At 44.8% G+C, this 27,256-nt stretch overlaps 1 protein-coding gene across 1 annotated transcript in view; it reads left to right on the forward strand.

The window, feature by feature from the left end:
* The window catches only part of LOC138303708 (protein prune homolog 2-like), a 1,166,077-nt gene that overhangs the window by 66,576 nt on the left and 1,072,245 nt on the right, over positions 1–27,256 (forward strand). Inside the window, exon 2 of the mRNA XM_069243093.1 lies at positions 9,549–9,720. Coding sequence (XP_069099194.1) covers positions 9,682–9,720 — 39 coding nt within the window. The 5' untranslated portion in view covers positions 9,549–9,681. The remainder of the gene's footprint in view (positions 1–9,548; positions 9,721–27,256) is intronic.

Raw genomic sequence — 27,256 nt, forward strand, 5'->3', positions numbered from 1 at the left:
CCTAGTATAAATAGGGGTACTCAAAGTCTGCAGAGGCAGGAACCCCTACCGAAAGGGAGCCAGCTGGTTCCCTGATACGTGGCCATGGACCACAAGCATCAGCCCACTGTGTGGGCAGGGTGGAGATGCAGGTATGGGTGCTCCCCAAGTTGGGACACCATGGTGGCCAGTGTGTGCATGACCAGCCATGGTTGGACCCAGAGTGTGCCTTAGGTCTGGAGGGCCGGTTAAAGTACAGGCCTCGGACAGCATACCCACATGCTGGAGACCCTCATAAAGTGCGCTGGCACAGTAGGCCAAAAGGTGCCTAACCGCAGCTCAGCACCAAATGACCCAAGAGCCAAGGAGTTTGGAGCACTTTCCCTCTGCAATGCAGAGGGAAAGTGTTCATGCCATCCATATGATACCCCTGTTTGGGTTTGAGTATATGGTTCGGGCCAGGTATAGATGAGGATTGGCCTCTCCAACCTGGGCGTCCATGTCAATGACCGGGTAGGGTGGTTTCTATGTGAATTCTCGAATTGCTGAAGTGACCACGGCAAGCATATTTACGCACAAGTATTCATGATAGGAACAGAGCCTTGGGGCTCAGGCTGACTGAGGCGCACGAGCACTGTGGTGGTGGCTGTAGCTGAAGTGTCACCTGCCTTTGCAGGTTGGTGCATGCGTTAGGGCATTGCTTGTTTGTTTGTATATTTTTAGTGCTGCAACATCAGGTTTCCTCCAGGTACTTCAGAGAGCCCAACAATGTACTGTTCTACAGAGTGATTAAAATACATTTCAGTGAGTGTAGGAGATGACTTGGATGTTGCTATGCTGCCTCTGTGTCATTTGAGGGTTGAGGTCAGTAGGTGGACGTGTATAAGTAGAATGTGTGCCCAGTGCTTGTCAAAGAGGAGCCAAAAGCCACCACTTCATGGAATTACATTCATATTTTTTCTTGATTAGTGCTATCTTCATGCTTGTTTGAAAGTGCAATAGTTCTTCTTGGTGATCCATTAAAAACACTGACAGTGAAATATTTGCTAACATTCAGCAGTCACTCTGACGTGACTAACGCTTAATGGAATAACATGTGACAAATTGAAAAATCTGAAAAGAGTAAATAACAAAAAACTAACTCACGGGGGGGCTGATTTACTCCTACATTTAATCCATAAAAGTTAATTGTTTTCGGTTCAGGAGAAGTGACTTTGTTTAATGTGTCTTCTTGTATGACAGTGGTGCACCAGACTCCAGCAATCCACGGCTTCCCACTAGACACCTTGTGTATGAGACACAGGATTTATAGTTTGGAGCAGTGGAGTCCCGCAATGAAACAGAAGGGCTTCAACCCCACTAAAATCTACTCTATTTAGAGCTAGGGGAAGTGCTGGTTTTACTTTGGTGGGGCCTCTGCTGGCTTTGCTGGTGTAAACTTTGACCTGGCAACTGAGGTCTGCTGAGGTACCTCCTGAGCCCAGTGATATCAACTGCAATATTGAGAATAGGATGATCATCTCTCATTTTTCCTTCCTGTGTCTGAAATATATGATTTATCACAGGCAACCGCAGATAAAATGAATATTTGCCTCCAACGTGCAGGAAGAAAACTCCCTCCTTGTTGCGGCTACTAACTTTTTGCTTCCAAGAAACAAACTCTTGCTTTTGGAGTTTGTTTCTTGGAAACACAAACGTTTGATGAGGCATTTTAATACCTAATGCTCAGTGTGTGAGAAATTACCATTGTTTGCATAGTATTTTCCCTGATTGTTTGCCTTCTTTCACTGAACCTGTTTTTGTTGGCCCTAGGACTCTGCACACTTTACTCCTGCTACCCAGTGTAAAGTGCTTGTGCACTCCCTCCTAAACATGGTATATTGCTATACATCTATTTGACTGATTTAATGCACTTATAAGACTATAGTGTATAGAATGAAATGTACTCAGGACCTGTAAATTAAATGCTACCACTCTATTGCAACACTCACTAAAGTAGCACTTAAACACATCTCCGGGTCTGTTCAGACAGCCTGGGTGGGCAGTGATAAACTACCATATGATCCTGGCAGTGCACCTTTTCCAAGGCCTAAACCTTCCTTTTTAATACTTATAAGTCACCCCTACAATGGGCCCTAAATGCCCAGAATGCAGGGTGCACAGTATTTTAAAAGTAGAACCTGTATAGTTAATGTTTTACATGTCCTAGCAGAAAAAAATATTCTCAGAAGTTGTTTTTGATTGTAGCAAGGCTGACTCTCAGTCTGCTTAATTTCAGTTTGGGAGCTGCTAGAAAGATGGTTCAGTGACTCATTTGATTGGCAATTGAATATCCAACTTAATGATCAGGTCAGATTTTATATTATTATTTTGGAAATTACACTTTTAGAAAGTTGTTATGTTTTGGCCTAAGACAAATGGGCCTTTCTGGTGTAAACTTTGACCTGGCAACTTGTCTAGTATTACCTGACTACTTATGGCTCCTCTGTGGTGAGATGTTCATTGCTCCTAGACAGTGGACAAAGGGCTTGGATATGGAGAGGTGCTTTTCTTCTTTTTGCAGGATGGCCTCGGGCTGTGCCCATCACCTTCATGAGCTTCAAAAGAGCTTCAGAGGGATATGATGAACCTATGGCCCTGCCTCCTTCTTTCTTTTTCTTTTTCAACCCCCGTCACATGTGAAATTCTTAGGAGGTTGGGAGGCCTGAGCTATTCTTGCCAGAGCTTAGCACTGCACTGTAGCACTTACCTCCAGAGAATTCTCTTTCTGGTGGGAGTGTGTAATTTCCTATTTTGGGTTCTTCAAACATATTGTGATTTTGTACACCAGCTGCAAGAGTACTAGTTTGTCTACTGTGTCTTTTATATGACATATTCTAATCCAGAGGTCACTAAGGAGCAATCAGTCTTTTTCCTGTAAGGAGTGGATCATGGTGCCTGCAGTGGTTGTGGGGAACGTTGCTTGGGTTTGGCAAGAAACACGTGTTGCTAACCTCTTCCTCTCAAGAGCTTTGCTTTTACGTTATTGTGTACAAGGACATGTATTACACATTCAAAGGGTCATAATGGGGAAGATGGACAGAACAGGGAAGTCCATTATCCTAGTGTTGACTGATTACGCCACAGCCCTTTAGAATATTAAGGAGAGTAATAGTGTGGTTAAATTAGATTAATTAAATATATGTTGTTGATACTACTAAAAGAAAAGGTATGAGGATAAGGATGCCAGGGTCATATAGGGAGCATTCTGTAGGTATGTCTAATGAGTAATCCTGTACATTATGGACACCTCCTATTTACCCCCTCAAAGCATTAGTGACTAAGGTTGATCACAGGATACCATATTTCACTAGGGAAATATTATGCATACCATCAGGGTTAAATGGTTGTGTCCCTTTGTAGGGCTGTGCAGAAGTGACATTATTTAAAGCAATCATGTAAGCTCCACCAATATGGAATGCACTCCATTTTTAGTTGTTGTAAACACCCTAGAATGATATGTTTCCATGGATGTTGGCTGACCGCTGTCCCAAAACAGTGCAGCTGCACACTATGGCAAAGGAGAGGAACATGATTATATGTTTTTAGATATAGTTTTGCCATTTGTCGGTTGTTCTTTGTAAAAGAACATTGTAGGGGGGCTATATAAGTACACCACCCAGGACACCCTCATGTGTCCAAGTTTCAGAATGTCTGGAGAAGGTAGGCTTTGCTACATGCTAGATTCCTCACCCCATGGAAATGGAGAAGACATTTTTAATTGTTTTGATGTTGGTGTAGCATTCTCAGCAAGAAACCTAAGTAGGATACAGGCATGCCACACTAGGATAGAGTACATGGGGTGTATAGAGATAGGCTACTAGTAAGACTCTACTGATGGCTTGTGCAATATTGCTGTCACAGTGTCGGGACCCAGCATCTTTTTCAGCTGCACAGTTGAAGTGGGAGTCCACAGGTGTTCCATAGAATGAACCTTCTGAGTGCTGTGACGCGCCTTTGAAAACTGTTCAACACGTAAATTAGTTGGTTGCACAGTTTCCTTGTGGCACACATTAGCCACAAAAACTTGAAAATAGTCAATGGGAAAAACAATTGTAGTATTAACTTTACATATAGTAGCACCAGTGAAAGGAGGAAATACAGGCTTGAAACTAATAGAGAGTTATCAACGGAACATCCTTGCTGGGCTCTGCAAAGCAACTATATGTCTAGATTGCACATTAATACCATTGTCTCTGAACAACACAGGTTGTACATGTGAAGGGACATCACAACAACCTTACAGTGCTGCATGGTCATGTGGTTCAGGTTCACTTGAAGAGGAGTCATCATCTGATGAACTTCCACCAGTGGAAAAATCACTTCTAGATTCTCATTCTTGGTCCTCATCCTTGGATTCAATCTCAGTACCTGATGTGGTCTCAGAACTCTCTTGTCATTATTTGACTTAAGGTCGGGAGAGCAGTCAGCCAGTGAGATCTCAGAATTCCATCTGCTATGAAGATTGCAGGAGTATGTTCAGAAATCAGTATAAACTGTGAGTGATGAGAACTGTGTGAGTGATGCGCATGGGACACGAAAATGTATTGCAGTGCAGGGAAAGGTAAAGTAAAAAGTGAGAATAAGAATCTGCAAAAGCTAAGCTTAAAGCAGCTACAAAGACTGGAAAAAAGTGACATAGTTTGAGGAATAAAGCAAGTCACTTCAGGAAAGCAGAATAACCTACATGAAAATAAAGAAAAAAAATGCTACATGCAGCACACACATGAAAAAGATCAAATGAAATTCAATTTCATTTACAAAAATCAAAAAACAATTAACCAAGTAAAACTCTGTAAATGATAATTATAATCTAAGTTTAGAACAAAAGTGTAAGTTTACAATTTTCAGGTATTCACAAAGTAGTTGCAAGTAGTATCGTTAGGTCTGCACTTGGGGCGGATCATCCGGATTTGGGGCAGAGCATCTGCACTTGGAGTGGATTATCCGCACTTGGGGCGGATCATCCACACTCGGGTGGATCATTCGCCCTTGGGCTAGATTATCCACACTCGGTCAGTGTGTTAAGGCCTACCTCTCCCTCACTTAGCTCCAGCTAAAGCTCCTTTAGCACACACCCAGTCCAAGCCTTGCTGCACACATAAAAGCAAAGCTGCCACAAACAAACCCTTGCAGTCCTTTAAGCATGTTGCTGAATGTGTTTGTTGGTTTGCCCCTTGCTATACCACAGAATGATTTGAGGAGAAAGAGGAGGAGAAGGAGAGTAGCGAGGATATTCAGACAAAGGATCAACCACTTTCAGATGTCTTGCCTAGATATCTTAGCAAGATATTTCTTTCCCCCCAATAACATCTTGGAAATAGTTTGTGAGTGGGAGCAGAATCTTGACTCTGTGACCCTCCGCTCCCACGCCATTCCAGCCTATTTCAGCATCCTTGCAGCTCTCCATTTCTTTGCTACTGGGTCATTCCAGAGGGTCTCCAGTGGAATACGTCCCCTAGGGCTTCATTAACTCTTAGGATCACATGTTTACATGTGTGAGTTCTCCCTGGACAGTGTGACAAAAGGGGTCTGCTTCACAAAGGTGCCTTGCCCATTGGGGTGAAGGTGCCACATCAGAGGGTGAGTACCTGTTGCCAAGGGGAAATTCCTACCATGAGATTTCACAGTGTAGTGATCTTGCCCCAATTGCGGTGAATCACCTACAACTGTGTGGCCTCTGCCCCAGGGGCAGAGCTCCTTGCGACCCAGGCCTCTTTGTATGTGTGTATGTCGCAATTCATATCGCAACGTGGCCATATATGTCTGACATAGGTACACCCTGGAAAAAATGGACCAGTGTTGAGATATGGATAGTCCATGCTCATAGCTGACATATTTGGCAGCTGCTCATGGGATGTCCCACTCTAGGCCTCTGGTGATTTATAGTGGAGATTGGGCATTTTGTCCCTGTTTCTCCATGCAATGACTGAGACATCAGCACATCATGAATGGACCAGGTAAATTTTGCAGGACTCCATGATCACAAACAGTCTTCCTCATGATTCAGACTAATACCTACTGGCCACATTGTAAATGTGTAGCCATTTTGTATTGTGTATGACAGTGGTGTGTAATGGAGAGAACATCACACATGCAGGTCTTATATTGCCCAATGTTAACATGCCACTGTCTCCTGTCAAACCAACAGGCACCTGGCGAGGCATATGTCATGGAGTGGCTGCCACTATCTGTGCAGGTTATGTTAGTCTACCACATACCCTGCTCCAAAGGCATATCTCGGACTATTGCAGGTAACAAGACATACAACCCTGCAGCATGCAGTGAATAAGCTCCATTGGCTGTCTCCTACAAAGTGCCCCAGATATGCATCGTGAATGTGCACCCGCTCTGTGTACTCCAAAGGCACATATGTAGTGCATACCCTGATGGGAGTCCCCTGTAGGGGAGACAGGTGGTTTACAGATGCCACAGACAAACCTTTGAAGGTAGACCTAGTCACCCATTGCACCTGCCTGCAAGGGCATCTCCAATTCTCCCTCAAATGTGCATGAAGCTTAACATCTGCTCACTGCTACATGGAGTTGCTGCTTTATGACAGCTCATTCGTCAGCATGGTTGGGCTGCACCCAGGGCAGTGTGGGTGTGTGGCTGCCCTGGGGGTGCTGCATTAATTGTTATGGGGCTCACTTTCCCATACTGCACCTTTTTTTAGCTCCATAATGTTTGCAGCCAGAGAAAGTGTGTTTCATGTACAATCATGCCCCAGTTAACAACGTGGACAGCAGCATGCATCTGTTTTCCTGGACCCACATAATACTGGGAATACCTCACAAACATCCTTTCAGTGTATATGTCTATATCAGTATAATTGACTTTGTGGTGCCTCATCCACAGATCCTTCAACAATGTTGGGTGAGGCTGGTTCAATAGTGCAGCAGGATGGCAGGGGATCCTGCTTGGAGGTGAGGCTGACTCTGAATGAACATGAAATGGATGTCAGCCCCTCCACATATTGAAGGAGATTTGGAGTGCTGTTCACTGTTGATGGTGGATGAAACTCCAAAACAAGATCTGAGTCACAATGGGCCCCCGCACTTGGATGTCTCATTGTGAAGATTGTGCCCCAAATGCAATGAGGGGGTCTCTGCATTAGTGCGTAGAACGTGGACATGGCAGACTGGCCGGGGGGGTTATTGTGCATTTGCCATGGGATCGAGGAAGGTCTTATTACTGTGTTTCAGCTCAGAACTGGTGCTGCAGTATGTGCCTCCAGTTACAAAGCAGAATTCCTGCATGATCCACACACTTGCGTTTACTGTCTCTGTGTTTGGGCTGCTATGACAAACTTGCCAGTGCTGTAATGGGTTCCCAGTCTTGCTCAGTACCACTGGCCCTTGGTGTACTTGGCACTATGTGTCCAGGGTTTGACATTACTGCCTGCGCCTACTTTGGTGATACAGTATAGTCTACTTAGATGTAAGCAAGATAAGTTGACACATGCACCATAATGGAATGCAAAGGGCCAGACTATGCTTGGAAGTGCTGTAGAGTAGAGTGTATCTACAAAACCTTCCCTTTCTCCCTTAGTATTCCTGCCCGTCTTACACATGTTTGCAGATGTCACACTTGTCTTTTCTTTTTATTTCGCTCTGATTGCGGATCCTATGCCCCACATCTGGATCCTGCGCCCCACCTGCTGATCCTGTGCCCCACATGGGGATCCTATGTTCTGAATGTGTAGCATACGTGTAGCGGATATTCCACACTCGGAGCATGGAATTCAGAGACTGGCCGGAACCCAAAGTATTTGTCCAAGAAATGACACACAGGAAATGCAAGGCAGGAAGCTCATGTCAGGAAGTGGCAGGCAGCCATTTTGTTGTCATTCTGACTCATCCCAACCTACAGACAGGATCCTCTGCCATTCTGCTGCTCTGTTTACCCTAACTGCCCCCAACATGGCTGAGGGAGTTGATGAGACGGTAACCCCTGGCAGCAAGCATGAATTGGACATTTTAGCTGGGTGGGGGGTGCTGGACAATTACCCTTGCTTTATGGGGGGCCAGAGGACCAGCTGAGCAATGTAGTGTGTGTCCAATTTTGGGAAGAGATTGCCAGTGCTGCATTGCAGAGGGCATCTACCACCGGTGGGCCAGGTCATGCCGCAAGCCTGCGCCTTGGAGGACCTGAAACGATGGGCAACTGAGGGCCCAAGAACTATTGGCCGGTCCTTCCATCCCCATGTGCACATGCCCCATCTCACGCCACTGTACAGGAGGGTCCTGAGGACAGCCTGGCCGACTCTCCATGCCTGGAGGAGTTGGAGCTGCAGAGACTTGGTAAGTGCATGGGCTGCAAACTGTGCCTGATAGTATGATGTGAGTGGTGACTGAGCTGTACCAACATGTATCACGTCACCATGTACAAATTCTGAGCAATTGCTGCAGCAGTCATAAGGCCAATGCCCAATTGGAGCACAATGGAAGCACTCATCAGAGTGCATCCTGGGACTTGTAGTGTAATGACCACTAAAGGGCAACTAGCCATCACTCTTGCAATTAGATGGAAAACTGCAATGCCAACACCATGACTGGTGCACCAAGGGCCTTTTCACTGCTGGGTGCAATAGCAAAGGGATGGTTGAGACACTCTCCATTGTAGGGTCAAGACATTTATTTCTGGTGTCGGATGCCATATTATGCATGCTTTTTGTGTGTGTTTCATCAGTGTAAAGTATTTCATGTATCCTGGAGTAAAGGCTGACCTTGAAATACTTATCTCACACAAAATGGTACCAACATTTCCAAAGGAAAACAAATGCACATGTCATCACAACAGTGGCTCGTATGTCCGATGTAACATCTAGCTAGCTGAGCCAACTTTGCACACATGCACAGTGGTGTATAGCACGACAGGCAGTCTTGACATGCCAAATGTGGCACATGCCATGTAGGTTGGCTGATATTGTCAGGGATCCTCCAATACATAGACTCACAGCTCAGCAAAGATCACAACCAAGGCCTGGTTTTTACATGTACACTCATTCAAGCATGTATGTGGAATCACACCATGCTATACATCAAATGACATGCAATAGTTTGAGACTATCAAGTCTTCAATTGACAGGGTGATCATGGACACATGGTTTGGGGCAGACAGCTCCATCCAGACTGTGTCCCAACTCCACTTGTATACTGGCTTTGGAAGATGACTAGGTAGCAAGGACATGAAACCCTTGGCACAATTTACTTAGTTAAACTTGGACTTTTATCCAATCCTTCACATATACAGCCTTTATGGCTTTTGTTAATCTGGCTTAGATAGGGCAATATTGCTTAAGGTTAGGCTTTGTCAATGCAAAAGGGTATACTCCCCACAATTGTGACAGATGTCAATGTGTGAGTTATGTCTGGACATCAAAGTGATAGTACACATAAATTTGGGATCTACGTCACCTGGAATTGGTTAGTGAGATCAAGGGAGAACACAGTCAACTTGCTTCTTGTACTCATGTACCTTGCCCTGAATTTGACAACAGCTACTTAATGTTCTCACTTCTATTTCAGGGGCCCTACTGGCCAGGATGACCAGGGAGAGGACCAGGGACTGAGGAAAGCTTCCGGGGAATGTCGGTGGGCACGTTATCTTTCATCCACAGAAGAGGAGGAGGGACAAGGACCATCTACAGGCAGGGGGAGTATGCTCACCCGGACTGACGCAACAGCAGACAATGACCAGGTGAAGGCTGTGGCACTTGTAGGGGAACTGGACACTTCAGGCCGGGGGTGGGGTAGGGGGGGAATGTCACCTCTCCCCCAGACAATTAAGAACTTGACCTTTTGGAGGTGGCCCCTGAGAGGGAATCATCAACACCTAAGCCTATCTATGACCCCTCTCTACCACTGACCCTGCCCTACCAAATGGAGCCCCCAGTCCATCAGGGCACCCAGCTACCACTCCTGCCACCAGTCCCTTTCCAAGTGCCTGCCTCAGTTCCTTGAGGAGTCTCCATGTCCCCAACACCCTACATCCCTTGTAATCTACCCAAACCCCACCCTGTGTGGTGGCCCCTGTGGCTGCATCCAGGGAAGGGATGGTGGCATCTGAGGGGGAGCACAGCATCCTCTCTTGGCTCCTACAGCAGTTGATTGAGGAGCAGCATAGGTCCGGAGGAGGAGATGACCAGATCCTTGGATGCTATCAATGCCACCCTCACTTCCTTGGGTGCAGCCATAATTGCAGCCCTGTCTCAGCATCTCTCCCATACCACCCTCCATGTGTCTCCCTGTATGTCCTTCCACTCTGTTTCCCCCATAACCCCAGTGTGTCAGGTCCTCCACCGGAAAGCCAGGAAGCAACCACCACTGCAGAGGATCTGACTGTCAAGCAGAAGGAGGATGACAAGGATGATATTTGACTGGACCCTACGATTTGACTGGACGTTTGATTTTGCCCCTGTACATAGACTGATTTCCCTTACGTTTCAAATTTTTATTTTTATTTTGTCCAAACCCGTCCAAGTCCCCTGCTGATACTCTGTGAAGAGCATTATTTGATTTTGTTTCTTCCTTCCCAATGGATGTTTTTTTTAATGTAAGTTTCTATCATATTTATATAAACCAAAAAGAAAACAACAAAACGTGTTGTGTGGTACATTGTATGTGCTGGAACCAAAGTTTGGAAGTATACGTCTGGAGTTGGTTAGCTATGGCTTCCACATGACACAACAGTACACTGATGGTTCTAGTTATGAACATGTCTTACGTTGTTGACACATATATGGCCTACAGCCACATTCATCATTTGACCATCATCAACTAATGCTCAACTCAATTTAAATGTGGAACATAGTGCTGTACAAACATATGTTACAATGCTCATGGGGGATTCTCAGTTTTGGTGGTGAGGATCATTGTGATGTGGTATGCTTCTTGGGGCTCTCAGTTGCAGGTGGGTGTGTTTCCTGTACAGGGTGGGGCTCTACCGGGATAGGGGGTAGTGATCCCTGTACAGTCTGGGGGCCTGCCTGGACAGGGGGTGGTGTTCCCTGTACAGTGGTGAACCCTGTACAGTCTGGTGGTCTGCTTGGACATGGGGTGTTGTTCACTGTACAGTGTGGGGGTCTGCCTAGAGGGGGTTTGTGAACCCTTTACAGTGTGGGGGTCTCCCTGGACAGGGGTTGGTGTTCCCTGTACAGCGTGGGGATCTACCTGGACAGGGGGTGGTGATACTTGTACAGTGTGGGGGTGCCTGGATAGGGGGTGATGATCCCTGTACAGTGTGGGGGTCTGCCTTGACAAGGGGTGGTGATCCCTGTACATTATGGGGGTCTGCCTGGACAAGGGATGTCAGAACCTCTAAAGGGAGAAGATGTGGGGAGTGTTCCTGTTGTGGATTATTGGGTGCCCTGTGCAGGTTTCCTAACCAGGGGTTGGGGGTGAGATGTGTAGGTAGAAGTGTTGGCTTCCCTGCATGCATGCACAGCATGACTGTGAAGGATTTGGTATCATTTTGACTATCCCCTCCATCATCTTCATAGCCAATGCATGGTGTCTTGCACTCTCTTGCACTCTCTTCCCTCTGTATGGCCATGATGTCATTCAGCCTTTCCAGGATGTATCTGTCCTCTCCAACACCTGGGTCATTCTGTGCGCCAACTGTGGCAGTTGGTGCATGTCCTCTAGTGAAGCAGACCTGTCAGACTGTGTAGCCCCTATGGCACAAATGTCCTGCCTCACATCTGCCTGTTGCTGGAAAATATCTTCCTCCCACTCTCCAACATGAATATCTGCCACCCCTCTCTGCCTCGGACAGCCTTGGATGTGACTAGCAGGTCCACTAGCAGGGGAGGGTGGCAGGTTGGAGGTAGTGAGGAAGAGATTTCTGCCTAGGGCCTACCTGTCCCTCAATATGGCAGCCATGTCCCTCAGATGGTGGAGAGAAGGCTTGGGAGACACTGTCGGAGTAGGAATGTGTAGGGGAACCAACATATTTAACCTGGATGTTAGGGCTGTGAGGAGGTGAGGTTTGGGTGGGGGTGTTATGGGAATGGGCACTCCTTTGGGCTGCAAAAGGAGGCACCATGCCAACCACAACAGATGTGGGTTTTGTTGGTAAGCTGCATGGGCTAAATTCAGGGGTCTGAGGATTGCCCTCCACATCTCTTGAAATCATCAGCTAATCTCCCTCCTCCTCCTCTACCTCCTACTCCTGTGCCTTACTGGCAGATGAGAAGACAGCTTGGAAGAGGAAGGGGTTGTCCCCTTGGATTGCACGTCACCCGCCACTGGTGGACAGTCTTTTATCCAGACTGGATTCGTTCTCCTCACCACCTGTAAGACAGAGGTTGCAACAGGGTAGGTATTTACCTTAAAATATCATGCGGTGTAACATAAGTATTGAGTCAAATTATCTTCACATAGTCGGATGTTGCACCTGTGACCTGGTTTGTGTACACCTGCGCTTGACAGTTGATACTGTGGCATTGAGGTGCTCATGCAGATGTATGATGCAAAAGCAAACTCACCAGTTGCAGCCACAGGTCTGTATGGTTTTGTGATCCCCTAGATGTCAGCTGCAGGGCCAGGCTCCTTGTGTAGCAGAAGAACTGGTCCATGAACCAGCAGCTTTGAAAAGAAGTGGTATCATGGTTAATGTTCTGCATGAATTATAAGTGAATAAGCACTCACATCACTGACCTTGATGGGTATACTCACATACCAACTTCAGATGTAATGCTGAAATTGCATCCCTTCCACAGGGATTTGGTTTTTGTTCATCGCTAGGGTATCAAAAGAATACAGCACTATATGGCATACTTACCAGATGAACAGATAGCAGTGGGTTTGACTGCTGCAGCCAGAAGTCTCCTAAACCCCTGGATGGTGTCATCCGTATCACTGAAGTAAGCCTGGCACCAGCAGTAATGTGACATACATATCCATTACTAAGTGCAAAAGATGATGGTGAGGATTCTACATGTAGATGTCAGAGGAATGGACCAGTGAGCTACAAGTTACAGGCTGCCCTCATATCACACTTACAAGCAATCATGTAATTTGAGGTTACTACGAGATATAGGATGGAGATAACTTGGGTGTCCTGCACTGGCTACCTTTGAACACACCTACATGTATATTGGCATTATGCATCCTACATATGATGTTGTATCTGCTAATGTTTAAAGGAGTCTTCCAGAACATGCAGAGCTGGTTCATCTTTGCTTATCAGATTTTCTCACTACTTTGATGAGTACATGTTTGATACACACAATTATCAACCAAGGTATGGGTACATTTATTCAACCCCCTCTCCCCTCCAAACAGGACAACATTACTAATTTTGGACTGTGAGGTCAGTCATTTCTGCTGTGCACTTTTCGTTTGGCCTGTGTTTCCAATGTATGTGTACACCATCATGGTCTATTTTACCTGACACTGGATGCAGTTATGTATAGCACACATCCTGTAGTACTCTATTCAGTGCTTCACTCATTTGTGATCATGTTAGCAAAGTGAAATGAACATTGTCATATGATCCCCTTAATTAGTCAAGTAGAAATGCTGGGTTGATCCCCACCTTCACTGTTTTCACACTGTGCAGTCCAACCACTAAATGTCTAGGCTTCCCCTCCTCTACACCCACCTTGCCAGCCACTATCACACACCCAAAATGCAATCCTCCTGGTATCAGTGCACCCCTCCTCCCCATCATTATTTTGGCTGTTGTTTCCTGGCATTTTGTCAGCAAGTATCTATGTCATGAACTTAGAAACAGGTTGTGACTCCTTTTCTCCCTGATGGACTTGGGGGCAGATTTATGAGCCCTTCAAGGCACTGGAGCATCACTCTTTACACAACTCCAGCTGTACACACCAGCATATCATGTCTATGTGGCCACAGCAAGCTACTTTGCATGTCTTTAAATGGCCTCCTGGAGAGTGTCAGGGTTGAACAAATCACTGTGTTGGCTCGCTCTGCACTTGAGTGGCATTCCATGAACATTGGGGCCACTTGTGATGTTTCCCTAGAGTGACAGGACCATGTATACCTGGGGAGACACAAACACCTTACTCCTCCTGAGGTGAGGCATATTGACTTGTAACACATGGACTTGCTGCTCTGACTTACGCAAAATCCACCTACAAGAGGGTCACTACGAACACTTAGGTAGGGGCTGTACACATACATTTTTGATTGACCTATCATTAGCCAACATGTCAGGATGTGGTAGAGTGTTATAATCTACATATGAGCATATAGGGATGAGTGACAACAGCAACATTAGACACACACCACATACTGCTGACATTTACACCACAGTTTAGGAGCATAAGCATTTTGTAAGGTCATTTTTATGTATCCTTACCAGTGTCCGGCTTCTGCCCAGTGTGTGGTTCCTGACCAGATGTCTACCCATACATTTTGCAGAGGTCACTGCAGGCTGAGTCTTTCTGGACAATGTCACAGGGCCTACTATGTTAAATATGTGTGTTCAATTAACATAGTAGTTGACACGTGAAGCACAACATTACCTAGTTTATTTCCAAGGTTTGCACAGTTTAAGAATTCCATGTAATATATCTATGAGTTAACTCATAAAAATGTAGGAGATAATGCCCTCCCCTGGCCATATTTACGTACCAGTTCATGATAGGGTTGTGGTGCTCCATGACATTGTCTCCGTGATGGTGCAGAGACCTGTGCTCCAGTGTGTGGCTGTTATCTGGCTGTATGTGGTGAAAAAAGGGAAAGTTCATTAAACATGACCAAGACTTTCAATTATGTGCAACCTATCACATAACTACACATTTGCATCTACATGCCAACAACAGTGGTAAATGAATGAGGGACATTATCTATTGCCATGTACCAGTGTTAAGTGGAAGAAGCAGCAGTGATGGGCCACTCTTTGGGACTAAGAGTTTGTAATTTACAGTTGACATCACAAAGGATTCTGGTACTTGAGTGTAATGTAATAGCTGAGACACATGATGGTCTGAGTCACCATACAGATTGCTCTTAATTGGGACAACATTCATGATCAAATTTTTTGAGTATCACAAACATTACTTGTTTGGTGTCATTTTTAGTATCATCGCATATTACCTGGCACCACATTGAGGTCATCACTCACAGCCAGCCCATTGAGCAGGTGGGGGTCCATGTTGTTGAGGACATCCTTCTCAAGTGGGGTGACTGGGAGGTGGGCTCCAGTTTCTATACCCGGGAGAGCCTGAGCCACCCCTATCCTGGTGTACTTCTCCTTTACCCCCCTCTCTCATCCTGCCACTTCTTCTTGATGTCATTCACGGTCTGAATGTTCTCCCCCAGTGCAGTGACCACTGTGGCCAACCACTGCGACAGGGCTGCTTTCTGTGAGGAAATGCTGCTGTAGGGTGGGAGTCCATGCACTCTATTTTAGTTCCTCACAATAAATTTCACAATCATGGTGGTCTCCTCCTCTACATAGTTTCTTTTCCTCGTAGTGGGTATCATGGCTTCAGGATTTGCTGAGCAGGCAGTCACAGTGGAGTTGTGGAGAAGCCAAACCCTTGCTTGCGTGCTGCTTCTATCTGTTTTTTGGAGCTGGGTTGTAGGTTGGATTGATAATGTGCAGGTGCATGTAATTACAATGATTCCGGCCCAGGTTTGGATGATCCGCCACGAGCGCATGATGATCTGCCCCGAGTGCGGATGGTCCATCCTGAGTGCGGACGTAAAGATACTACTAATAACTTACCTTTGTGAATACCTGAAAATTGTAAACTTATACTTTTGGTCTAAACTTATACCAAAAGTGTAAGTTTACCTTTGTGAATCAGGCACCTAATTGGCTTCTTTAGTTTACTTGTATGTCCCTAGTAGATAGTACTACATGTACCAAGGGCCTGTAATTAAATGCTAATAGTGGGCCTTCAGCACTCAAGCCACTCACTGAAGTAGCCTTTTAAAACAAGTATCAGGCCTGCCACTGCAACCTGTATCACAGTTTTAAACTGCCATTTAGACCTGCAAAATAAACCTTTTGCTTGGCGTAAACCTTCCTATTTAATACTTATAAGTCACCCTTAAAGAACGCTCCAAAAGGCTCATGGGGCAGGATGCATCATCTTTAAAAAGTTGGACATGTGTACTTAGGTTCTACATGTCCTGGCAGTGAAAAACTCCTAAAGTCATTTATCACTGTTGTGAGGACTATCTTTTCCATTGACTAACACTGGATTACCTTATTACATTTACTATGTGCTAAATTTCAATTTGGAGGAGATAGACATATGATGTTTACACTCAAATGAATAGAAACTTAAGTCCTATTTAATGGCAAAGTTGGATTTTAAGTTAAACTTCTAAAAATACCACTTTTAGAAAGTTGGTATTTTCTTGTTCCAACAATTAGTGCCTTCTGCCAGTCACATGACTAGGAATGCCTCTGCTGCTGTGGTTTGTCTATGGCTTCCAGACAGTAACACAGAGGGGGCTTAACTGTGAACAGGATGGGACACTCTGACAGGATGACTGGGGAGGGGTTGCATCCAGCCCCACTTATACTTCAAAAGAGGTCTTTGCCTTCTGCACACACAAAGGAACCTGACACCAAACCTGCCATGTCCTTGCCACCCAGGACAGACAGGATCCTTGACAGGGGAAGAACTTTCCAGAACTGTCCAGCAGACCAGCTGCACCTGGACCTATGTTGACCTGCCACAGGACCCGCCTAAGCCCTACTGCTGGTCTCTGCTGGAGTGAGTCTTGAACCCTAAAGCTGCCACTCAGGTCCTGGATTCTTGGCTGACAACAGAGAGAACTCCTCCTTGTCTAACTGAAGGTTCAATCAAATCCAGAGCGAAATGATGTGAAACACCACAAATCCGTGCCGCACTGCTGTCAACGTCATTGGAACCTATGCTAAACTGGAGAAGCCCTGCAAAGCCTCACTACACGGCTGAGGACTTCATCAGAAAAGACGCAATTCGAAGCCCCACAAAGTATCACTGCACTGCAGAGATCCTTAGCAGAACCACTGCAGAGTGACGCAAAGACTCACAAAGCACTGGCATGCAGACCTTGCATTAAGCAGATAAGGTACAACTCCCAGCCAACCAAACTCAGTCCTGTGCCTAGTCTGCACTCCATCATGGTCAGTCTGAAGTTGGGACTTTGCCCCCATCCAGCATGACCAGATACCCACAGTTGAATCTTTCTGCTAAACCTTTCAAAGTCAATACCACTGATTCTACTAATTGGATTTTGTCATTCTGATATTTATTTATTAATATTCATTCTATTTTTCTAATTTGGATTGGGATGTTTCTTGTGCTTCAATACTGTTTGTGTGCTACATAAACACTTTAGACATTATCTCTAAGTTAAGCCTGACTGCTTTTGTGCCGAGCTACCAGAGGGTTAATTTAGAGACTTTTTGTTCTTCACCCTGCCAAACATTGTGGTAGTTGCCTGAGTGTGGCTTCCACCCCTCTCAAAATATAACCCATTTTCTTACATTGCCCACCTTCGAACCCTGAGCAGGAAAGCTTTAGGAAGGGACACTGTTGGAAAGGGGAGACCCTCCCGTTCCAAAAATTCCTCTCTTTATGATGTAATTCTCAAGGTTGAGACAATCTCCCCTCAAGAGCAGGCCAAAATGAATAACAAGCATTTGCTATGCAATGGGTCTTGTGTTTGCTCAGGTTAGAGCTATTAGCTTTGTAAATTCCTAACTGGACTTTTCTGGCCACATACATTGAAAATGAAAGTAAGATAGTTGGCATAAGTGAGCCGATTCAAAGCACCATGGCCTCCATGTGCATGCGTGCGAAGGAGAGGCACAAAAGGAAAAAGAAGTTCGCTTGCAGTCAAACTTATCTGCAAAAGTGCAATTATCCATGTAACAGGGTCGATGGCTAAGGCAGTAACAGAACAGCCCCATGGAGGCACAAACGTAAAGCATTTACCAAAAATAAAAAATGATTTTTGAAAGGCAAGCTCATGAATGAGTGGTAGTCATGGGTGTGCGTGTTTAAAAGCTCAGATGGATTACAACACGTCATAGCGCTTGCACGCTCGACCTAAAAATGAGGGCTGCTACTTTCCCTGGTGTCTAAAGTACCTTTCCTGCCCCAGGGAGGGGAGAGGGTCTGATCAGGGGAGGAAGGGTGTGAAGCCTGATCTGCGCCGCAGTGCAGGGAAAAGGTTAAAAAATAATTGCCCCCCTGTGGGATTTGGTTAGTTGGGCCCCTGTGGGATTTGGTCAAGTGCCAGGGGACTACCCCTCAAACAAAAGAATCTTTTGTGCATTGTCAAGGTAATGCTAGTAGGTGTTGGGGTGGGGAAACATGGGATAATATTCTCCTAGGTGTGGACTGTGAGACTTACCTGTCTCTAGAGGGTGTTTCATCCTTCCAGAATATAATATCAGTACATCCCAGACCATCTTTTGACGGAGAAGCCCTTCTGCCTTGGCCCCTGTTGGAGGCATAGAAGGGGAAAACTTCAGGTATGAGTACAGGAGACTTCCCTGAATCACAGTAGATGTAGATGTTCTTTCCAATGCAGTGGCAGTGAACGTGAATTTAGTATTGACGAGTTAAGCATAGCGCCTACCCCTCAAACTGTGATGCTGCGATTGGAGCCGTGGTGTTGGTGGCTCCCTTCACAGTAGAGAGATTTCCATCAGGAATGTGTGGATCTCTAGGTATGTGAAGCCATCTTTAAGTAAATCAGCAGAGAACATCTCTCCACTGACCTAGCAGGGCAGTGTAACCCTCAATAAGGGCTGAACAAAGCTGTGGTACCTTGTGTTTGTTTCCGTCCTACTGGCGGCGAGTGCAGTTGCTTGAGGACCAAGAGGTCCAAATGTATTTATCCAAACCTACACATAATTGGGCTGCCTCACGCTGTCCTTGGTTCCTTTCTTGTCGTTGTTTTAGGGTAAACCTATTCACATCAGCGATATCATGGGTTCCATGTGATGGGTTGAGTTCAGCAAAGTTAGTACACCTTCACGATCATGATTTGATGCCTAGATGTACTGTTGGCTACTGCATTCACAGTGCTTAATTTAAGTCAGTGGTTACCAGTACTTACTTTTCCACATCAAACATTTACCAAGAGCAAGTGAGAGAAAAACAAACAATGTGAAAAGACAGAGGAAGCAAAATACAGGAAAAACCTTCACAAGGGAAAAAGTCAGAGCTTGCAAGAGAAAAATGCAACAGGTCTCGCGTTTGCTCATGTTAGAGCTGATAGCGTTGTAAACTCCTAACCCGAATTTTCACCTATCGGCAAAAGTGCATTTATGTACGTAACCTGAAAAAGCAATTAACTGTGTAAAGCGCCTGACTTCTGCCAAGCGAAATCGCGCTAGTAAAATAGAGAAAAAGTAGTCCACGAGCCGGGCAGAAAGCAGCGAGCCTCACATGTTTTCTGTACTTGGTCGATGCGCTCGAGGAGGGCTAGCCACCAGAAAAGGCATGACGTATGCATGCCTTCGACTAATGAAAGCAAGCAATTTTAATAGGCAAGCCCACGAACCAATGAAAAACACTGACGTGATGTTGACAGGGCTCTGAGCCCTTTTCTAATACCTAAAGCGTCTCGCTGCGATACGCATGCGCGAGCGCATGCAATGCAGGCTCGACCCTAATAAAGCTGCTGGGAGTGTGTAGTAGCCAATTAAAGAGGCCTTAGACTACTCAGCCTTGGTATTTTGGCACACTGTTATTTAATAGCGCCGGATGCGGTCTTCTTAGCAGAGGGTTGGGCTCATTATTTTACAAATTAAGCACTGTGAGTTCATATTACAGATAAAATATGACCCATAGATTTATTGCTTTCTGCACATGGTTGGGTGATGTTAAAAATGTGTTTAATATGGACCAGAAATGAACATCAAGGGTCTTTGTTTAATCCCTAAAACGGGAGGGTGCAGTGTCTATCAAGCTATAAAAGAAGATGTCGTCTTTGATGAATCCCTAAAACGGAAGTCTAACAGGATTTGTGTTTAATTCTTAAATCATGGACCCAAATGTGGATTCAAGGCACCTTTAGAGTGGGTGGGGCTGAAATATTTGTCGCATTCCTTGGCAAGGGCATAGATGCTAATACAAGTTTAAATGGCTCTTTCAGTTACTCTTTTTATGAATGCCTGTGAAGACAATCCATAGGCTTCTGTGAGACCCAATTAATAATGAACATTGTCATGCAGATCTCGAGGACAATTTTCTAATACCTTACAATGACAGGGATCTGGTTTGAATTCAGCGAAATACTAAAGGTCCTTGGAAAGTTTCTGCCTTAATTTTAATTCCTGCACTGATTGTTCTTACTCTAAGAAAAGGCCTGGTTTCTACAGCGAAATCACAATCGTGAGAAGTTGATGTAAAATAATTTACAAAACGTTGGCAATGCATCAGATTAAACTAGCAAATCTTTAAAACTAGGGAAACAGTCCTGTAAAGGCCCCAATTGCATAAAAAATACAGTTCTTGCAGTTGATGCATAACATTGCGTGTTTGTATTTCATGGCTCTTACTGTCAGAAGCTTAAATCAGAGGACCCTTCCGTCTCTCTGCGTGTCAGGTCAGTTACAGGAAGTGCACTGAACTAGCTAGCATCCGTAATTGAATTTCTGCACCATCTAGTCTGATTAAGTAGCAAGTGGAAGACATGGTTTGCCCGCCAGGGGATATTTTCGACAATTCCTCCTGATCTCAAGGCTACAGAGTATACGTCACAACATGGCCTTCTCATGTGCTTACTGTAGCACCGAGCACAGCGCATCGCCGAGTGGTGTTTGTTATAACACTGCTGCATGTCATGGAGTGGGCTGTGGCTGTTTCCCAGTGTCAGTTGAACACAGAATCTGTTTTTTTTTTCTCCAAAATATTAAGCTATCACCAATAACTTCATCCCACTATCCCCCCTAAACCCCATCCTCCGGAGGTCCATTGACTGTCATGCAACTTGGCTCAGTGGTTACAGTAACATTATTGAGAGAGCTTTCTCATGGTCTGTCTGGTCTATCGTACCCTAAATATGTATAGGAAACCAAATCAAAGTATTGATGGATTGTAAAGATTGCAAGCAAGCAGTAACACAGAAACTCAGAAGTGTGTTGTTTTGTATCACAAAGCTCATACCTTCGGTATTTTGGTGCATACACGTGTTCAGAAGGCAAACATTATTTTTTCCATATTGAAAGATTTTGTATGTAGGGCAGAACATTGATCGCGGTCGTAAGATTTATTCAGTAGTGTGTTTACTGTAAGATATGGATGACCAGTAACACAAAGGTGACAATTTTTAATACATGCAGGGTGGACTCAGTGTTTCATTCTTCTTGTAACGACCAGTGTCCTCAGAAATAGAAAGACAGGTCTATAACATCGCGATTTAGTGGTCCCCTAACGCCACGTCTGAAGCACTTCCTGGTGTCACACTTTTTTGGTATTTTCTTTCACTGCGTTTACAGGGATGGCAGATGTGGATGCAAGTAGGAGAGGAATAAGGGTCGTTATAGAGTGTACCTCTTGGAAAAGGGCATTGTGCACCCTATCCGGTAATAGGTGATTCTTAATCTATTTGGTACCTAATGGGAGTTTGGTAGGGATCATAGTTTTTTGTGGGTTGTTTAATTGTAGATTGGTTGTAAACATGACTTGCAAGTACTTGCTCACCGACCATGCACCTGAGTTCTTTGCCATAACTGAACTCTGTATCTAAGATTAATCTGCGAGTGCACAATCCAATATCCCATGTATTGATCTTTACCAATATGTGTACAGATTTTGTTAAGGGTTGTGTGGTGCTCAGATTTATACTAACCCCCAGATCAACCTAAAGGGTAATTCAGCACTACCATTCTGAAAATGTGTTGAACTGCCTTTTATCCTCTCAGATGCTACATCTCTGTTACAAAGGGGTCACTCGTACAACTCAACATCAGGAATTCTTTTGAAATAGATTAGGTTTTGGTTATGGGGGCATTAGCATAAGGATAAATGGCCTGATCACCGCATGGCCTTAGTCTCTAGTCGAGTAGCATACCCACTTACAAGGGCAAACCCTTGCTTTTATTTTAAGCAGTACATCTTTTGTAGTTGGAAGGCCGGGTGTTCAAACAAATCCTGGAGCCTTCTTTATTTCATGTTAGGCCCTTAGGCTACAGCCACACCTGGTGGATCGTATTACGGCTCTATTTTCCCACATACTGTAGTCAACACACAGGATTCTTCCGCCACAGGCACCTACGCTCTCACAGCATCCACACGTAACATTGTACAGCACGCCCACTCTGACCATGAATACACATATTCATCACGTCACTCAAAATCCTATAGCTTCAGACACATCCAGTTGTATAGAATCATCTTGCCATTTATCGTCTACGTTGTTCATTCCAATGGCCCCCCTCTAGTTAGGCAATGGACATAGAAAATACTTGTTGCTGCTCAGCTGGAAGACATCTAGGAGCTCCTGCACAGTTCCCAGAAAACTGCGAACCTGCTTTGTCATGTATGCCTCTCACTGAGCAGCACTACTTTGGATACTGGATTCTAAATCTGGTTATGCACTGCTATGGGGTAGCAACAGTGGGGAACAAAAGTGGTTTGCCACTGTTGCTCTGTCATAAAGAATTTCCAGGTAGTGCTGACGGGCTCTCAGTAAGACTGCCAGCGCGATGTTGTGTCTGCTCTAAGGGAAGCAGAGAGCACAACTTCGGATGCGGGAGAGAAAGCTCGGAGAATAGTGGGGTGAATCTCAGGAGGCCAGGCATGCTTTTTACCTTTGGGACAGAGAGGAGAAGCTGGTAAAAAGTAAGAAGCAGAAATGGTTTTCCCCGGTGATTATTATTTGAAGTGGGTCTCATCCCCCCAACTAATAATTAACAGTTGTAATTTGCCTCCTATCAAGAGGTCATTTAGGCCCATATTTATACATTTTTAGCGCCGCATTTGCGCCGCTTTTGGACGCAAAAACGATGCAAACTTACAAAATACTATTGTATTTTGCAAGTTTGCGCCGCATTTGCGTCAAAAAATAACACAAACGCAGGGCTAAAAAAGTATAAATATGGGCCTCAGTGTCAGCAGAGAAACTTGAGTTTCACCCTTGTCTTTGTGATGGTACTTAGAACCCCTTGATGAAAAACACCCCTGTGATTCACTATTAGTTACCTATAACTCTGTATGGTAGCATTTGTGTGCACCGTCCTGCCATTGACCTCATCCCATGATTCTTTTGAGAAACTGAGGCCCTTCGAAGGCGTTGTAGTAAGGAAAAAGTGGATAAAAGTTCTACCACAGGAATATCAATGTATCAATAATTCATGGTAAGTACATATGTAGGTTTGTGAGTCCAATTGTCAGGTAACCAATGAACTGGAAATCATACAGCTATAGGGACCATCTTGCAGAAGGCAGTGAAGGACTACCAAAGCCATGGTACACACCTGAGCAATGGTGATTCTGGTTTGTATGTGTTGCTTACAACCACAGATGTTTTTTGTCAGTAAAGGGTAACATAACACTGTCTAGTGTTGCCAACCTGAATTCAGAGCACAGTTGATTTAACAGAATAATGATAAAAGTAACGTGGAAACAGAACAAAACACTCTACTAAACCCACTCACACCTACCTAGGAAAATTGAAATAGCTGTATATTTTGGAGTTTGAGCAATGGGGAGTAGCGGGAAAAGTGGTATCACAACATATTCTGTAGGGTTTAACCTATTTGCATCCCCTTTTCCACCCAAAGGTTTTGACTACTTTTTGCAGTGGAAGTGTCTAGATGGTTGCCGTTAACAGTAAAGTGTTCCCACATCATCTGTAGTCTTGACACAAGCAGTAACTCATGTTACTGGCCACATCAGGTACACCAGGAAACACATGTTGTGGACATGAGTGTGTACAACTAGAATATGTGGTCTGGCAGAATCTGAATAGAGGCTTTAGAACTCTGTGCACTTTTGCCCTGGTAACCAGTGGTAACCTGCTCATGTGCCCCCTGTTAAATGTGGTAAAAGTGGTATGCACATGATAGGCACACTTAATTTACTTATAGGTCCCTAGTATGGCAGTCCCTAGCAGTGAAAACCTCCAAAGTCGTTTTTATGTGTGGCAAAGGTGGCTCTGCTGTAGGTTAACACTGCTTTACCTATAAGTGCCAAATTCAGTTTGGGAGTTGCTAGAAAAATGGTTCAACTACTCATTTTAATAGTAATTTAAAATCCAATGTGATGGTCAAGTCTGATTTTATTTTATATTATAGAATTGACACATTCAGTAAGTTGTCATTTTCATTCCTAAAACCAAAAGGCTTTCCTGCCAGTGTCCAGCTGTTATCTGACCCCTGATGGCTCCCTTGCAGTGAGATGTGTATTGCTCCCAGGTAGCAGACAAAGGACCCAGGAGTGGGACTCCTTCCTTGACAGAGTGGCCTCTGGGCTGTGCCCAGTCACGTCCTGAGCTTTAAATGATGCTTAAAGTGTTACTTGCGGATGAAGCTCAAACCTAAGCCTGCCTCCCTTTGTCTCTCCAGTCAGAACGGGGGTGGAGAAACTGACCAGGACAGGTTCATGGATGAGACAATGGCTTTTCTTCCACCCACAGGCTGGACTGGGCATAAAAAGGAGCCCACAGACCTCTCCTCACAACACTCCTGGAACTGTGAAGAATCAGAAGAAGGACTGCTCTACAGTATGAAGAGGCTGAAGGAAGACAGGGCCTGCTTGCCTTGAACCCAGGACCCCAAAAGTGACTGCAAGGGTCAGCTAGCAGACCTCCTGTTTGAGCTACATGGACCACACAACCTTCCAGAGGCCGTTCCCTACAGTTTTTCAGCTGCCCAGTGTCATCTGAACTTCCATTGGACCCTGCTGCTAGCATCTGCTGGAGTGAGTCCTAACCCCCACGTGACATCCTCCAGCGCCTGGACCCTTGGCTCGCGTTAGATTGTACTTCTCCAGCCCTCAAACTTCAAGAAGTAGGATGTAAATTTTGATTTGCTCATTTTTGGCCTAGAAAACCAATGGAGACCAGAATCGCTGTAGAAACCATAGCCATTGAATTGCTGATAGGTCTCAGCATGCTGGTTTGCCCAGCTGAAAGAGACCTGACTTCCAGAAAAGTTTCTAAGTCCGAACATAGAGGGCTTTATCAGGACTGACTCCGAGCAGCAACCCGTCACCATTGACGCCTTACTGGGCAGACTTGAGACTTCGCCCACTTGGAGTTTTCCCACATTAGTCGCTACTGCACTGGGATCCCCACTCTTCAGCAACCAGCCATTGTCGAGCCCTGCTTTAGAGCCAGCTCACCCCACCAGACACTGGTCGATAACAACTTTCTCTCTATAAAAGCCTGAAGGCTTGGACCTGGCCTCTGTATCCCACTGGCCATTGTGGCTGGCTTTAACATTTGACTTTGACCCAATCTAGCATGACCAGATAACCACAATTTTCAATTTAAACTTTAAAAATTCATATCAACAGTTACTTACTGGACTTTAACTTTTTTTTATATTCTCTATTGTTTTTCTAAATTGGTTCGGGATTTTTTTCTTGTGTTGTGTGTTCACCTTATTACAGTTTGAGTGTTGCATAAATGCTTTACATTTTGTCTCTAAGTTAAGTTTGAGTGGTTTGTGGCAGGTGACTAGAGGGTTAAGCACAGGTTTATTTAGTGTCTTTAGTGGTTCACCATGACAATGCTGGTGATTATTACTTAAGGTGGGTTTTTACCCCCTTGACTAATACCCACATTTCTTACACTTTTTATTTGCCTCTTATCTAAGCCACCGAGTGTGATCAAATGGAATTGTCCCAAGTGTGATAATGAGATAAACCAGTATGCTGCTTAGAGAGAGGAATCCTTTCATGAAAAGCTCCTTCCATTGGAGAAGAAAAAAGCAGCTTGACTCTTGCAAGGGCAACCAGCTCTGCCCACAGGCAGAGAATTTCTCCAAAAGAGAGCAAGAGGATGACTCCAAAGGATCGCGTAGTGAGCCTCTCTGCTGTTCAATCCCTCTTCACTATGTGTCAGTGTCAAGAACTCAAGAAGCTAATATGGTTTCTGATATTTTAGAGGGTTTGCTGTACACTAGCTGAGACATGAAATCTAACTACATATATCTTCTTTTGCTGAGGCTAAGCCCTCTTTTGAGAACTACCTTTCAAAGATCCAGAGCTACACCATGTTTTTTGAAGAATGCTATTTTAGTGCCCCATCACCTGTGTTATCTGTCTGCTGGATACCAAAAGCGCCCCCCTCTTTCCTTTCACTTTCACAGGAAAGACACATTAATTTGGGGTTTCCTTAGACCCGCTGTTTAGCATAGTCCTTCCATACTGTTTGTCACTAAAAGATACCTAGAGGGATGTAATTAGTAAAAGTTAAGGCTATTTTAATTACCAGGTATCTTCTCTGGCAATGGATGCATATTTTAATCTAGTTCCAAAGATTCTAGGCAGTCTCATCCCACTATATTTAGCTACAGTCATCCTGGCATGACCAAAAAGCCCCTTTGGGTTTCGGTGCAAGGATACTGGTAAGCTAGAATCTCTGATTCAGCCCGCTATCTGAAAATTATGAGTTCTGTCCATGGAAAAGAGACTAACTACCCAGACCCTGGAATACCAGGTGCTTTCTCATAGTTTTTCCCCACTTTTGGGGACACACACCAATATATTTTGCCAGCGCAGAGCAACTGGAGGTTGTCAGCAGGAGGGTTGGTGGAGGCCCGGGAGAAGTACTGAGGTTAGGTCATGATGGAGACAAATGCCTCCAACATATTGAGTAAGTAATAGGAAGAAAGACAGGTAACATGCAACATCAGCGTCATTGCACTGGGTAGATAAAGGATAAAGGAAAAGGACCTGCTGTAGGTTATGCAGGCCACATTGCTACCATAGAAGAGCTGTATTACATTAGAAGTATTACTATCGCAATAATCAGAACAATAATTGCTAAACCACTGGGATATCAGTGACCACAGCTACAAGTTATGAAGAACTGTGAGCAAGGGGTGGCAAGGGGTGGTGGAGGAAGAGAAGGGGAAGTAATGCTCTTCCGTCTATGTGAGGGAACACATTTGAAGCTGGTAATATCATCTAGCATAGATAGATACTGCTTGGTGTCGCTCATCCTTTTGCTATGCATACAGTCTTATGAGTTGCAACTGGGATATCAGGGCAATCAGTAGGTCCACTTTTGATATTTGGTACCAAGAGATGTTAGGTCTGGGGGGAGGCGGCTCTGGGAGGTGACAGCGAAAG

Source organism: Pleurodeles waltl, chromosome 1_1, assembly GCF_031143425.1.
Source record: "Pleurodeles waltl isolate 20211129_DDA chromosome 1_1, aPleWal1.hap1.20221129, whole genome shotgun sequence".
Lineage (NCBI taxonomy): Eukaryota > Metazoa > Chordata > Amphibia > Caudata > Salamandridae > Pleurodeles > Pleurodeles waltl.